The sequence below is a fragment of the Rhinoderma darwinii genome, chromosome 3, assembly GCF_050947455.1.
Source record: "Rhinoderma darwinii isolate aRhiDar2 chromosome 3, aRhiDar2.hap1, whole genome shotgun sequence".
Classification (NCBI taxonomy): Eukaryota; Metazoa; Chordata; class Amphibia; order Anura; family Rhinodermatidae; genus Rhinoderma; species Rhinoderma darwinii.
Window position 1 is genome coordinate 187,367,625 of NC_134689.1, and position 16,977 is coordinate 187,384,601.

General features: G+C 40.6%; 1 protein-coding gene across 6 annotated transcripts in view; it reads left to right on the forward strand.

The window, feature by feature from the left end:
- The window catches only part of PTPRZ1 (protein tyrosine phosphatase receptor type Z1), a 211,340-nt gene extending 194,564 nt beyond the window's left edge, over positions 1-16,776 (forward strand). For all 6 annotated transcript variants that reach the window (XM_075857144.1, XM_075857149.1, XM_075857145.1 and 3 more), the window contains 8 exons: positions 734-880; positions 1,590-1,683; positions 7,145-7,218; positions 8,665-8,793; positions 9,032-9,178; positions 9,666-9,808; positions 11,566-11,701; positions 16,024-16,776. In XM_075857144.1, coding sequence (XP_075713259.1) covers positions 734-880; positions 1,590-1,683; positions 7,145-7,218; positions 8,665-8,793; positions 9,032-9,178; positions 9,666-9,808; positions 11,566-11,701; positions 16,024-16,161 — 1,008 coding nt within the window. In that variant the 3' untranslated portion in view covers positions 16,162-16,776. The remainder of the gene's footprint in view (positions 1-733; positions 881-1,589; positions 1,684-7,144; positions 7,219-8,664; positions 8,794-9,031; positions 9,179-9,665; positions 9,809-11,565; positions 11,702-16,023) is intronic.
- The last annotated feature ends 201 nt before the right edge of the window (positions 16,777-16,977 follow it).

The window sequence follows — 16,977 nt, forward strand, 5'->3', positions numbered from 1 at the left end:
TCATGGAACAAGCTGTAGTTTTTATTGGTATCTTTTTTGGGTACATTAGTAAGGTATATGCAAAAGTTTGTCAGCCACTTGGTTATTTACAAAAATAAATAAATCTTCACTTAGGGCAAGTTCACATGGAGCTTTTGCAGGCAGAAAAAAATCTGCTTCGAAGCTAATTTTGAACTGCCAGCGTTGCTTTAACACTTTTTTTTTCCGCGTTCTTCAGTGTTTTTTTTTTTGCGTGCGGCCTTTAATCTAATGCAAGGACCGTGGGAGGTCAAAGGCGGAAGCCGCTCAATGAAAGCGCATGCCGCTTTTTTTCCGTCTGCGGCCGAAAGCCTCTTATTGAAATCAATGGGGGGCGATTTCGGACGTTCTTTGGCACGGATTCCGATGCAATTTCAGCATCAAAATCAGCGCCAAAAAAACTCTGTGTGAACTGATCCTTAAGTTCTCTGGGAAAAAAAAATAGAAAATATGTAAGTAAAATAAATGTATGAGTACCTTTTTACCAATACCAAGAATGTTGCAGCAATGACATTACTCTGAAGTAGCAGTAAAGTATGTTGTAGAAGCTATTGTCAAATAAACATCTCATAGTATTCAACACATATTGTAGATGGAGAATCATGTTACCCAGATTTTCTGTCCTCTCTGGCTAAGCACATACTTTGTAAAGTCATTGGGCAAGTGAATACATCGTGTCCGTCAAACAATAATCTTACATTTATTATCAACCCAGGAACAGTACATCTTCATTCACGATGCTCTGGTTGAGGCCATTCTGAGCAGAGAAACAGAAGTAGCAGAGAGTCACATTCATGCATATGTTAATGCTCTCCTAACAACGGGCCCATCTGGAAAAACGAGACTCGAAACGCAGTTCAAGGTAAGTCGTGTGCTATTTAATGAACTATGTTTGACTCAATGGTGTTTCTCACATTCCTTTATTTATTTTTTTATATTAGTCCTGAGGGAAAAATTATAGATGTTCTAATATAATTTTTCATCTTTAGTGCAGTGTTCACCTTGAGCTTTGTAAAAAGGCCTAATCATAAATTCAGTATTGGACGTTCTAGCACATTCTATAATATATTATTAAAGACAGAATTTTACAAAATGACATACTGTACATAATAAGAAGCTATTCTTACAGAATGAATGGGAAACAGAAGCACATTCCTTCTTATTTATCAGTAGAATGCGCTCGCAAAGAAAAGCAACCTTTTTTTTTTTTCCTTTTTTTAAAGAAGCCTTGTACAGTGTAACCTTCTGAAACACACAATGTACACCTCATGACCAATTTTAAGAGCATGAGACTGAATCCAACCGGTTAATAAACACTTCATGACAAGAAATTCATGAAAAAAAAGAAACCTTTGTTGACGGGAGATATAGACATGAATTTAACTAATAACCTCTAGTTATTATATTTAAAGGTATCCGTAGTTTCCATACAAAAATGAGTCATGGATGGTTTATTTCCTACTGTTACTACCTTATTTGTACACTAAAGTTGGAACTTGTGAGATTGCTATTAAAATAACATTTCTTCTACTTTTTTATTTAATAAAAAAAGTTTTATTTTGGTCTTTCAGTTGCTAAGTCAACCCAATATCCTACAGTGCGACTACTCTACAGCATTAAAGGCACAAAACAGGGATAAAAACAGGACGTCCTCCATTATTCCCGGTATGTGGTGACTCATGTGGTTCTTTAATTTTATATTGGTTCTGTAATACAGTAAACGTTAAAATAATAAACGAAAAGTATCAGTCTGAATTTAAAAAAAATTCATTTATAAACCAATTATCATTTGATCGCTAAGATTTAGCACTTGTCCCCCTCAAATACCTTTTCACAAACATCTTTAGTTTGTGCAGAGTTCATAGTATCAGAGTTTGTAAGGCCAAAAAAAGACATGTCCATCCAATTATTTCCCGACTCCAATATGGCAATCAGAATAAATCTCTGGATCAATGACCCATCTTACAGTAATCTAGTAACCAAAACATGTAATATTATTATACTCAAGAAAAGTATCCATACCCCTTTTGAACTCTTTCAGCGAGTTCACCATAATAGAGGTCCATAGTCTCATTGCTCTTACAGTAATGCCTCATGCACACGACCGTAGTGGTGTGCACCGGCCGCGATCTGCAACTCAGACGTCCGCGGAGTATCACCCGCGGCTGCCCGCAAATCACCTGCCGTACACATGGCCGTGTGCATTAGTTTTAACGAGCCTGGACCGGAAAATGCGGCCGTAATAAGACATGTCCTATCTTTTTGCGGTCCAGGCTCCCAGACAATGCATGGACCGTGGAAACTACGGTCCTGTGCATGGGCCCATTGAAATGAATGGGGCCGCAATTGCGGGTGATTCTATTTTAATCTTTTTAAGACCGCTCTACAACCTTCTTCAAGAAATTTGGCAAACATGTTTGTATTGTTTGTAAGTGTGTATATAGTTAGTACGGTTGGAAAAATATATATGTCCATCAAGTTCAACCAAGAGATGGGAGAAAGGGAAGTATATGGGTAAACTTTAGATTTTTTTTACCCCTATTGATCTAGACGAAGGTAAAAAAATATTCCATAATACATGAGCCAGTCTGCCCTAAAATGAAAAATGTCCCTCCTGATTCCCTGGCGTTTAGACTGGATAAGCACTTAAACCAGAATTCTATGCCTAAACCATTTTAAAAGCCATCTACTGTCCCTGCTGTGACCAGCTCCTGCGGTAGACTATTCCACAGATTCACAGTTCTCACAGTAAAGGAGTCTGGTCGCCTCTGCAGATTGAACCTTTTTTTCTCCAGACGGAGGGAGTGCCCCTTTGTCTTTTTAGGGAATTCTACATGGAACAGCTTTTCACCATATTTTTGTATGGGCCATTTATATACTTATATAAGTTATTCATTAAATAAGGTTTTTCATGCCCCTTATTAATTTAGTTGCTTTTCTTTGTATTTTCTCCAAGTCCAGGGCATCCTTTCTATGAATTGGTGTCTAGAACTGAACTGCATATTCTAGATGAGGCCTCACTAATGATTTGTAAAGTAGTAATAGTATATCCCTGTCCCGCGAGTCCATGCCTCTTTTAATACACGACAATATCTTGCTGGTCTTAGAAGCAGCTGATTAACATTGCGTGCTGTTATTTAGTTTATGTGCAACATGTAGAAATGAAAAATGGTTGGCACTGCCTTAGCTTGCAATGTCACAGACTCTGTGCTTCAGCTCGCTGGGACCTGTAGTTCGACAGCCTTTGTCTGGTGGTGCTCAGTGCTTGTTGAAGTTAGTTTCAGCAAATGATAACATGTAGAAAGGAAGACAGCACGGCACTCACCATTTGCAAAAGGTTTCTCTTTATTCCAAGATTGAGCCAGGGCTCTGTTGTCTTTTGAATCCTGTGTTGCCTGCCTCAATCTTGGAATAAAGAGAAACATTTTGCAAATGGTGAGTGCCGTGCTGTCTTCCTTTCTACATGTTGTTATTTCGTTTATGATCTACAAGTACACCGTATATAGACGGCAGCCTTGAATGGGGTTTAATTTTCTTGTCTGCCGGCTCTCTCCACAACTGCAGACACCTATCTCCCTTAGTTTCATCAAACAACTACAAACAACAAAGAACTCTCACCCCAATGGAGTCCCTAGTCAGAGCATCGCAAGCGTTCTGGCCAAGGACATCTGTCTTGGGAAAGCCCTTGACGTCACTGTCCATATATGGACAGTCATGTTAGGAGCTTTGAAATTCCGGAATACACCCCTCCTGTAGATAGTATCACACCTTTCCCTGTAGATAGCGCCACATCCCCCTGTAGATAGTGCCCCCGATGCTCCCTCTAGGAGTGGAATCCCCAGCCAGAACTTTGCCGATGCTCTGGCCGGGGGAATCCATTCCTAGAGGGAGCCCCTCACATCTCTGTCCATATATGGACAGTGACATCAGGGGCTCCCTCAAGGAGCAGAGTCCTCGGCCAGAGCGTTGCCGACGCTCTGGCCGGGAATGCCGCTCCTAGAGGGAGCCCCTGATTTCACTGCCCATATATGGACAGTGACGGCAGGGGCTTCCTCTAGGAACGGAATCCCCAGCCAGAGGGTCGGCAACACTCTGGCCAGGGATTCCGCTCCTGGAGGGCTTTTCAGCGGCACGATCTACAGGGTGTGGCACATTTTCTATGGGGGTTTGTGGCTCTATCTACATGGGCACTGTGGCATTATATGAACACTGGCGCGATCTACTTGAGCACTGTGTAGCACTATGTGGGCACTATCTACAGTGGGCACTGTAGCACTATCTACAGTGGGCACTGGCACTTTTTACAGTGGGAACTGTGGTACTATCTACATGGGCATTGCGGCACTATCCACGTGGGCACTGTGGTGTTTTCAGGGGGTTGGGTCAAAAAAACCCTGACAAATCTCCCATTATCACTACAGTACCAGCCTGTCCAGCCCGCTCCATCTGTTTATATAACTGAACTTCCATCTCCTTAGTTATATTGGGGGGTCTATAGATTACACCAAAAATATTGTTTTTAGTTATTACTTCCCTTGTGATTCCACCCACAAGGTTTTAACCTCCTCACAATCTTCACCCACTATTGTCTCTTTCACACTCGCCTTCATATCACTTCTTACATACAGACCTACACGACCGCCTTTCCTATTCGCCCTGTCTTTCCGAAACAGTGTAAAACCCTGTAGATTTACAGCCCAGTCATGTGAAAAATCTAGCCAGGTTTCAGCAACAGCAACTATATCGATATGTTCCTCCTGGACCAAGGCCTCTAGCTCCCCCGTTGTGCTTGCTGGACTTCTGGCATTTGTGAACATGCCCTTTATTTTCCATCCAATTTTGCACATTCTGTTTTAGGAATGTGATTTTTTTTTTTTTATATTTTAGCGTATTTATCTTCAATGTTTTGTAACAAATGGATCTCCTTATCCTGTTGCCTATTCATCCCCCACAGTCCGTTTCTGCACCCACCAATATAGTCTGACCCCTCTGTAACCTATTTACCCCTTTATTTTCCACATTCACCTCTCACCTCATTCCTAGTTTAAATACTCCACCACCCCAGCTAGAATTCTGTCCCCCAGCACAGCGGACCCCCTTCCATTCAGGTGCAAATCATCTGCTTATAAGTCAGCCTTGTGCTTTAGGAACCAAACTCTTCTCCGCTACACTAAGACTTAAGCCTTGCATTTAACTCCCTAAGCTCCTGCTGTCTTTCGGCGTTACGCTTGGCACAGGCAGTATTTAAGGGAATACAGATTTGGAGATCCTGCCCTTCAGCTTGTAGCCTAGTTCTTTAAATAACTCGGGAAAACCCCTTTAAAATCAAATCAGTACTAATACAAAAGTCTCAGTGTAACCCTGGCCTAATACTTTGAATAAAAGTATCTGTTGCTCGATTTCTACTTAAGCTCTTGATAAACCTGAGACAGTGACGATTTTTGTCTGTTTCTTGACCTATCATTGTAAAAGGAGACTGAAGCTATAAATGTAATTCTAACAAAACTAAATATGTGAAATAAATACAGTAGCTTGTTCCTATTAAAGGGTTTCTAAAGTCAAGTTATGTTTAAAGTACTTGTCTCATAAAGACAAACCCTGTCCTAATGCCCTATTGGAGCATGTGGATGCCATAGAGGGGGGTTGCCCCTTCGGGACCCCTCTATGGCCTCTATGACCCCTCTAGTAGATAACAGAGCAGGAAGATATCTCCCTGCTCTGCTATAGTGTTTAATAGTATCTATGTCCTTAGGATGCAGATACTATTGAATGTGGCGTCGCTACCGCTGTAGCAGCCACAGCAGCTGCTAGGGGTGCCACCGGCCATGGGGGGGACTGTTCCAGTGGGCGTCATTGGAGCCCTCATGCCCGGTGTTGCCGGTAGCAGCTGCTACAAGCGGTAGCGACGCCACTGAGAGAAGAAGTGAACTGGGGGAAAGGCAGCTGCCGAGTCGCCGGGACTGGGTGCTTCTGAAGCACAAACAGAGGAAGGGAACCAGTGCTGTAGTGATGCGCCCTGTGCAATGGCACAGGTCGCACACTCCTAAGGCCGGCCCTGTCCATATGCAATTCAAATTCTCTCTGTGCTTATGACTTTTCTCCATTTAACCATCGTCAACCAGTGCCATCAGCCTCCCTTTCATGTCATATATCAATAGTGCCTTGATGTGCCACCCTGGCATACACAAGGAGGCGCCCAAGAGAACTGACTCACAAAACGGAAGCATGATAAGTCACGCATGAGCCGCTCAGTCAGACATTACTGTAATTGTAATTCTTATTTATCTTAATAAATGTTGCTAGATTTTGAAAACAGTGATGTTCCACAGCCCATGGTTACCACACCTCTTTAGAAAAATAAAACTTAGGCTTCGTTCACATCTGCGTTGTGGCATCCGTTTTAGCAGATCCGTTGAAATAAAGAAAAACAGACTGAGGGATGCCAGACTGAATGCAACGGAAGGTAAAATGTTGTTGCTTTTGACGGATCAGTTTACCGGATTCGTCAAAAAAACTGACTCTCTTCTTTACGTTTGTGTAGGTTTGTCATCAGTTATACTCTGTTTTTAACGGATCCATTTTTATCTTTGCATCATTCTTGCTTTAATTTTTAGTCATATATAACTGATACAAACGGATGGCATATCAGTTTGTATCCATCATCCATTGACCTCAATGTTCAAAAAAAAGTCCTTTTTGTCAGGTTTTTGTAATTTTTGACGGAAACAATAGCGAAGCAGACTACACTATTGCTTCAGTCAAAAAAATACGGAAACCTGACGGAACAAAGCCTAACTGAGCACAACTAATGCAAAAACAAAACACAATTAAATCAATGGCTTTTTTGAACGAAACGTTTACTTCCATTCTTGTGGTCCTCTGACGGATCCGCTAGAATGGAAGGCACAACGCAGATGTGAACAAAGCCTTAGCGGGATTTTATGGAAAGAATAGCTGTAATACATTAGTATAAATATGGTAGCCACTGCAGAAATGTAATATATTTATGCACTAAAGCTTTTTTTTTATAAATAAGCCTATTTCTGTCTAATGCTGAATTCCATATAAGAAAAACAATTCCATAAATATTTGACAAGCAAATTCACTTGTATTACTTATTTCACAGTTGAAAGATCAAGAGTAGGCCTTTCTTCACTGGCTGGAGAAGGAACGGATTATATTAATGCGTCATACATTACGGTAAATAGTAACTTTTTAATTTGCTAGAAATTTGGCAAACGTATTAAAATCTTGCCAATAATCTGCATTTTACCTTTGCTTTCCTACAGGCAATAATTATGCAATATACATGATTGACTATATGTCAGAGTGGTTGCTATAACAAGTTGAACTATAGAATGTTTGCAATACTCATTAAGTTGATCTCTATATGTAATTAATAAATGGATATAGAAGTATAAATTTACGCGATGTAATGGTGTCCGCTGATGGTGATTTGATCCTTTTGGATTAGCTCTCTGTCACCGCTGGCGAACCCATAGGACAAATACCCTATACTATCTCTGTTCATTCTTTAAATTGGTATATCCTCTGCTGCCGATGTCTGACCAATGGTAGCCTTAATTACGTTCTTTGACTGACTCAACGCCTTTTGTTGCGTTAGCAGGCTATGTGCCCCCCACTGCTGATGGGGACCTGGTCTGTGGCTACAATTTTTTGTTTTGTCGCTGACCGGCTCCATGTAGCCATTGGGTTGGGCCATCTTGATTGGTTCGCATTTGCGGACGGTGATGCAGGCTGGTGCTGTCCCTGTGACAGGTGCCGCTCCCTGGGGCTGTACTGGTGTATTTTGCATTTCTGGCTTTGTTATATCGGATGGATTCTAACTTTCCGAAGATACTTGTAGTTTTTATTTCTAGGCATTACATTAATGATCACTATTTGGTCTATCCTGGGAATTGCTGGATTCTCCGTCCATCCATGGCTGGGACCCAGCCCGGGGCAGCCTTGGTAGCGTGCCCTGACTGGCTCCTTGTCCCTGGTGGCGTTTGCTATATTTGATGCGCCCTGCTGCCGATGAGGACCTCGTAAAACAATTAATACTGATCGCTCCAGCATCAGTATTTATCAACAGTGCATGCCAGAGGGGAGTGGTAGCTAGGGAAAAGCATCCCCAGTTATCCAATGTTCATATACTTTATCGCAGTACCTGTCACACCAGCGCTCTAAATATTGCGCTTAGTGTTTCCAATGCGCATGTCCGGCCACGCTTAGAACCCTATTGCACATGTCCGGTTGCTAAAGCAGCCTCCGACACCAGAACATAGTCTACACGGAATTCTTTTAACAGCGCATGTGCAGTTGCATCTGCCACCTTATATATTAACAAGGACAGTTAACTTACTATAGGGCAGAAAGATCTTCTACTTTAAGTTATTATCAAAAATACTCAGTCTACATTACCTCATAGGCCATCAATAAGGACCATAGTAGACAAAGGGCTACATTACGTATAGCATCATTATTAAGAAGCCACCCAAAGCATCCTCTCTTACAAGATGGAATTTTATGGCCATATTTTATTTTATACTTTCACCATAAGTACTCATCACTCACATGCTTATATTAATACTATGGAGATCGGATATAAAATTAATAGCTGGATATATAACCTTTTCTCTCCAGGGCTACCATGAAAGTAATGAATTTATTATAACACAGCATCCACTACTACACACTATAAAAGATTTCTGGAGGATGATCTGGGACCACAATTCACAGATAATTATAATGCTTCCTGATAACCAGAACATGGTAAGTATCTAGTTCATGTACAAAAGATTCTTCATTCTTGATGCAACCAATAATCTTATATAAACAGAGCTTTCTTTCTGTCTTTCTTTCGCGATACATTTGATTGAAAAAACAATAATGTCCCATGTCCGCAAACTATTTCAATTATTTTTTTATATACATATAACCAGTTTTCAGTTTTTATAATGCCATTTATTTAGCATTGTCTAACTATTTTAAATTGCTGTTACTTGCCCAGGCTGAAGATGAGTTTGTCTATTGGCCAAACAGAGATGAACCAATCACCTGTGAGACTTTTACAGTATCTTTGGCTGGAGAAGATCATGTGTGTCTTTCTAATGAGGAAAGACTCATAATCCAAGATTTTATTTTAGAAGCTACACAGGTAAGTACAATTTTGTATAACACTTCATTCTATCTATCTCATATCTATGTATCAATCTATCTATTTATCTACAGATGTATCCATCCTTAACTTCCATCACAGCCATCCAGTAAAAAAAACTACCGTATATATTGAATGTATACTTTTTTTAACGTGGGAGTCTATGGGTGACGGATGGCTTTCATCAGAGGCAATTGTCACAGCCATACTGTAAAACAACCTATCTGTTAAATGTATGTTTTTTTTAACATAGGAGTCTATGTGCGATGGATGGGTGACGGATGGCTTCCATAGGAAGCATTCATTACAAGTATTCCATTATCTGATAAGCCCAGTTCACACTTTGGACACTTTTTTGTTAGTTTGTGTGTGTATTTCTTTTGCAAAATGTATAATTGAAAGCTTCTTCTTTTTTTTTTTTCCTTTTTTGGCTTCATTCACAATTTTGTTTTCTAAAATGTCATTCTCTAAATATGAATTTTAATAGGACGACTATGTTCTGGAGGTGAAACATTTCCATTGTCCAAAGTGGCCAAATCCTGACAGTCAAATAAGTAAGACATTTGAACTGATAAATGTGCTCAAGGAAGAAGCAGCTAATAAAGATGGACCTATTGTTGTACATGACGAGTAAGTATAGAAACCACTGTTATGTGTGGATGTTACATTCTTTCTCAAAGATCTCGTCAGTAAATCAAAGGTCTATTCATCTTCTCCATGGAGATGACTGTAAGGCAACAATTTTAGGAATACTGCGGATTCGGATTGTTCTTAATTTTAAGACAGTTTGTATGTAGAGTAATGGCGGAAGTACACGGCGCAGCTGTAGACACTTTGCATACCGCTATGTGAAGACTCCGTGAGGCACGGTGTTCTGCCTTAGAAACAATGCTTCTATAGTAGGATACCCCCATAAAACAGCATGTGATGGAGCATAACACAATTTTTTTTTCTCAGAGACTGTTTGCGAAAGCAGAGGTTATGGGTCTGTAATACGGATCTGCATAACCGCTATAGGTATTCGGTCTAAAAGCATCTTTAGAGCAAAATTACATCAAAATATTTGTTGGAATAATTTAGCTGGTAAGGGCAGCCACATAGTTAAAGAGGCTCTGTCACCAGAGTATAAGTGCTCTATCTCCTACATAATCTGATTGGCGCTGTAATGTAGATAACAGCTGTGGTTTTTATTTTGAAAAACGGTCATTTTTTAGCAAGTTATGAGCTAGTTTAGATTTATGCTAATTAGTTTCTCAATGGACAACTGGGCGTGTTTTTACTTTTTACCAACTGGGTGTTGTACAGAGGAGTGTATAAGGCTGACCAATCAGTGACTAATCAGTGTCCTACACTTCTCATTGTTCCAGCCCAGCATGATCCACAACACAGTGTGATTGTGCAGTGAAAGAAGTAAACACGCCCAGTTGCTAAAAACACAATACACGCCCAGTTGTCCATTAGAAAGGCTCATTTGCATAAATATAAAATTGCTCATAACTTGGCCAAAAATGATCGTTTAAAAAAAAAAAAAAAACGTTACTGTTATCTACATTGCAGCGCCGATCACATGCAATAGGAGATAGGGATTTGATAATCTGGTGACAGAGCCTCTTTAACATGTCTAACAAGGATATTTTCCTAAAGCCTATCTTTAGGATAAGATCTAGTAGTACCTATCTAAGTATCATGGGATGTGAACAGAGCCTTACTGATACAAGGGTATGTTAAAACTGGCAACTGGTGTTTTACCCTGCCCTGGTATCAGTATGGCCTAAGTACTGTAAGGCCTCTTTCAGTGTTATGTTGTCAATTTGGGGTAGATACAACTTTTTGATTATCTTGTATTCCTTTTTTAGGGAGATGGGATGAAAAAACACAACAATTCTGGCATTCAATTTTATTTAATTATTTTTTACGGTGTTCACCATGTGGGATAAATAATTTTATATTATGGGTCGTAACAGATGTGGCGATACCAAGTTGGTTTATGTTTTTATTTAATTTTTTCCCACAAATCATTTTGTAAAAATGTTTTTTTTCTTTTTTACTTTATTTTGCTCTACACTTTTTTTTCTTTACAACACTTTTTAGTCCCACTAGGGGAAATGAAGCGTGTCAGCTGTATGTTTATAGGGCAGGCTCAGCTCATGAGCCCGTTATCTCTCCCCATGTCAAACGTTTACAGTGCTGTGTGGGAACTACATTCTGCCAGTGCAGGAGCGGGTCAAACTTGGTGTCAATAGATCACAATAGTTTTCAAACGCTACTTGCATAACATTTTTCTGCCTCTACAGTTTATAGCAGTTTTACTTAATTTTCCTGCAGTGTAGCATATTAGATTGCAAGCATCTGTAAATATGCATCATGTGGATCTCCTTTGTTTTCAGGTATGGAGGAGTGACAGCTGGGACATTCTGTGCTTTGTCCACTCTCATGCAACAACTAGAGAATGAAAACTCGGTAGATGTTTATCAGGTGGCCAAGATGGTTAATTTGATGCGACCAGGGATTTTCACAGACGTAGTAAGTAGGATTGATACATACAGATAGCATTCATTGGAACACTTGTGTATATAATCTGTAATAATTGGATCACTTGTGTATATAATCTGTAATAACAACTGTTTAATTATATAGTGCATATAATGAAAATACATTGTTGCGGTATTTACAATTCTTCTCGATCTTCTCTCTATAACTGAAGCTGGCCCAACATATGAAATAACTGTCTGACTAATGTTCTCCCGTCTCCACCCTAATGAGACGACCAGACCATTTCCTCTGCAGATTTTGGTGCGAATCCACATCAAATCCGTTTAGCATCTGCAGCCAAATCTGCATGTTTTACGTGCGGATTTAGAAGTGGTTTTGCAGTGGGTTACACCACTTCAAAATCCACGACTTCTCCACACACAAGAATAAGCATACTGCAGATTTTAAAATCCACCGTATGCTATGCTTTGTGTGGATTATTTATGCTACATGTGGACATGGTTTTCAAAAGTCCATCTACATATTCTGTACTGTAGCGTGAATGTTCTGCAGTATTTACAGTAGCAGCAAATGAATGATGGAAATGGATGAATTTCAGAAAATCTCATGCTCACGCTGTGGAAAAAAACGCAGCGTAAACGTTAATAAATTGTTGATTTTCCGTTGTGGGTTTTACCCATTGAATTCATTGGGGATGCAAAAACTGCAACAGAAAGCAAGTGTTGCAACTTTTGCAGCATATTTGCAGCGATGACGCTGCAAAAATCGCAACTACGGAAAAAATAATCATACTTACCCAGAGCGCCCTCTTTCTTCCTGCAGTCCGGCCTCCTGGGATGATGTTGCATCCTATGTGACCACTGCAGCCAATCACAGGCTGCAGCGTCACATGGCCTGCAACGTCATCCGGGGAGGCCGTAGTGGACATCAGAGAAGGGAGGGGGCAAGTATTAACGGTTTTCTTCCGCAGTGGATATTCAGTTTCGAAAAACTGCACCACGATGTGGTGCGATTTTTTTCTGACTAAATGAACTGCAGGTTCCAGGTCGCACACGCTGCAAGATTTTTACGCAGCATATCCGCCCCGTGGGAACCCAGCCTAAAACTGCTGCGGATATGTTCATCCTAAACATGCATGTTCAGCTCAGTAGTGTGCATGTTTCGATAGGGAGGTGGAGATAGCCAGGAGTCTAGCAACCTCTTATCCCCCATGAGAACAAAAGGCATCTACCGTTGGTGGGGCCCTGACACATAAGGTCTTCTGTGTATAACCAGCTTCAGATTTTTATTTTGTGATCCCTCAGTCCCCACACAAACAAAACAGTGGCAACTGGGGTGTAGCACTAGTTTTTGTTTGTAGCTACTGTTTTTAGTGTCTACTTATTTTTCAGAATTTAAAACATTAGTATTGTGAATTTTGTATTTTTTTGCTTTCACAGATATTGACTTTTTTATGCAATTCTGGCAGCAATGAGGAAGTGCAGTCATATTTGTTGTCACTTTTGAATTTACTTCTCAGAAACTGATAAACTCTCAATAAGCAAAAGTACTAAGTGGTAACCCAGTTACTAGCTATAGAAACCTGAACAATCACAAAACTAGACTCGCATCTAAAACAGTGCTGGAAATAGCAATGGTTCATTTATATCTATCCATAATGTGACATCAAATATACAAAGCGACCATAGCGCAAAAAAGAGTACACATGAAAAGGCAATATTTATGTCTAGCAAGCAGGTATGTCACCATACCCTGCTCCACATGTATCGCCGGAACAACCAGCGTCCACAGGGATCACGTTCAAAGTCACTGAGCTCTTCAGTATGACTCGTACTACTAGAAATGTTTGTCTTTAGAGATTGTATGGCTGTGTGATTGATATATGCACCTGATTGCAGTGGGTGTCACTGAAACACCCGAACTCCGTAATAAGAAATGGTATCCACATTAGTTTGGCCATATAGTTTATTTTGATAGCAGCCAGAGCTGAATCCCATTCATAGACTTATTAAATTAATACAATTCTGTGTGTCATATACAGGATGGTGTGTGGCATCATTTACAGGGGGTCTGTGTGGCATCATTTACAAGGAGGCTGTGTCTGGCATCAACTACAGTGGGTCTTTGTGGCATCATCTACAGGGAAGCGGTGTGGCATAATCTACAGGGGATCTGTGTGGCATCATATACAGGGGGTCTGTGTGGAATCATATACAGGGGGTCTATAGAAATCGTTCCAGGGAAAATAGTGTCTAGGTGAACATGCCTAAGGCCTCATGCACACGACCGTAGCCGTGTGCACGGCCATGATTTTCGGGTCGGCCGGCTGCGGACTGTCAGCGGACTGTCAGCCGCAGGCCGCCCGCACATGCACATGGCCGCGGCCATTGTTTTCAATGAGCCCGGACCGCAGCTCCGGACCGTAATAAAACATGGCCGTACTTTCTGCGGTCCGGGCTCCCGGGCCGTGCACGGACCGCAAAAACTACGGTCGTGTGCACGGCCCCATAGAAAAGAATGGGGCCGCAATTCTCCCGTGGATTTTCGGGGGAATTGCGGACGCAAAAACACGGTCGTGTGCATGAGGCCTAAGGCTGTATTCACACGGCAGTGACAAAAAATGTCCATTAAAAACTGATCAACTGTCAGTTTTTCATGGCCATTTTCCATCAGTGTCTCTAAATTTTCATCCATTTCCAGTCCGTCTGTCCATTTTTAATGGCCGTTAAAAACACTGATGAATTTCATTGGTCAGGCTTTTTTTGTCCCAGCCCCCTGAAAACACCCAAAGGAAGGTCACATGTTCACCTAGACCCTATTTACATCTTCCCTGTATATGATGCCAAACACCTCCTGTATATGATGCCACACACCTCCTGTATATGATGCCACACACCTCCTGTATATGATGCCACACACCTCCTGTATATGATGCCACACACCTCCCTGTATATGATGCCACACACCTCCCTGTATATGATGCTACACACCTCCCTGTATATGATGCCACACACCTCCCTGTATATGATGCCACACACCTCCCTGTATATGATGCCACACACCTCCCTGTATATGATGCCACACAACCTCCCTGTATATGATGCCACACAACCTCCCTGTATATGATGCCACACAACCTCCCTGTATATGCCATACACCTCCCTGTATATGCCACACAGCCTCCCTGTAAATGATGCCACACAGCCCCGATGTAGGTAATGCCACACAGCCCGACACGAATGCCCTACATACTCACCGATGCAGCGATATCTTCTTCAGGTAAGGCCTCTCATCTTCACGGGATCTACGGCGACGTGATGACACTCACCGATGCAGCTCATCTTCACGCGTGGGCTCTCATCTTCACGGAATCTGCGAAGGCAGCGTGATGACGTAATCGCGCCACCTTCGCAGAACCCGTGAAGACGAGAGACCACACCTGAAGAGGTCGGCACTGCATCAGTGAGTGTCATCGAGCCGCCGATAGCCAGCAAGGGAACTAGTAGTTCCCTTGCCAATCCCCATGTCACAGATCAGTTTTTAACGGTTGTTACATGTATTGACTTCTATGGGGGCCGTCAGGCCTTGAAAATGGCCAAAAATAGGACATGTCCTATTTTTTGACGCCCATTATTCATGGGCCATAAAAAAAAAGGCCGTGTGAATACACCCATAGAACATCATTGTTCTGAAAACGACCGTGTGACGGCCGTTAAAAGAATGGTCGTTTTTCACTGTCGTGTGAATAAGACCTTGGTTCTTTAAGAACTGGATCATTTTGAAATGTTTGTTTAAATGACCTCATGCATTTGGGTACTTTTCTAATTATCCCTCATACTTGATGATTGTACAATGTATTTTGTGTACCTTTCGTTTTTTTATGAGGTCTTAATAACTTTTTTATTTATTTTTTTTAAGTTAAATTTTAAGTGCTAAGTGTTCCAAGTGACAGCTTGGAAACTCAGATATAACATGCAGTTTCTAGATCTCAAGCATGCACTCCAGGTCTACCACCATGACCATTAACCCAAGGACTGTCTAAAAAGAAAAATACATACAAGTGATAGTGGAAGGCAAGAAATGGAAAGAGAGGGAAAGAACCTCATTGAGATTCAGGAGGAGGGCACATGCTGAGACCCCACTTCTACACTTGTAAAAAGCTATATGCAGGCGATTTTGTTCTGCTTGTACTATCTAACTTATTTCTTCTCATCCATGACCATTGTGTTTTGAATTACTTCATTTATATCATGACGGTTAACAAATTTATGCATAGCCCATCATGCACAACAAAAAAATAATAGAAGATGTACGTGTCCATAATAATGTATTCATTTCCACACTTTTTCTAGGAGCAATTCCAGTTCTTATATAAGGCTATCCTGAGCCTGGTGAGCAAACGGCAAGAAGGCCAGGTGGGATGTATGGAGAGTAATGGATCTGCTGTACCAGATGGAAACACATCAGAAAGCCTGGAATCCTTGGTGTAATCATGGGAAGTGTCTGTCTAATACTTCTTCTAGCACTATTTTTATAAATGACTTTTGCTTACTACCCACAATTAATAATGTGTGCCTTGGGGAAGATTTTGTAATCCATCGCCTCATGGTTAATTTGACCAGTTATTGCAGTGTTTTATAAATGGAGTGGTCATATATTTACTCAGTATTAGTTTACTACTAGCACATTTCTAATCTTTTTTGATTCTTGATATTTATAGTTCCATACTTTTTTCAGCGCAAATCTGTACTGTGTGGTAATGTGGTAATGCTTACATTTGGTAGCTTTTGTAGCTTTAATATTCCATTGTAAATAGTATATCATTTCAAGATAGAAGCCGAGCTGAGGAAGTAATGAACTAACATTTATTGTAAATACTGTTTGTGACTCCATGGACCAAATGTATATTTATAATTGTAGAATTTTTTTTATATTTGATCACAGAGTCAGTTTTCTAGTTACTTGTATTTGCATTGTTAAATTGATATACTTTGTTTTTATTGTAACTAGATGTTCTGACCTGTTTATGCGCCATCTTTAATGACATTATTACTGCTGTTTTTGCATGGAATGTTAACACATGTAATAAATATTACAAAACCGTTCTCAGTATGTGTGTGTATACATGTGAACTGGGATAGTGCAAAATGTTGTAAAATCCATTCATATGCTGCTTGTTTTGTATGGTTTTTGGAAACGAACATTAGAATAATTTTTTTAATTTATTTACATGACTTTGACACAAGTGAAATGCAACATATTTATAAAAAGACATGCAACATTTTAAAATCTTCTGCCTCCAGTAA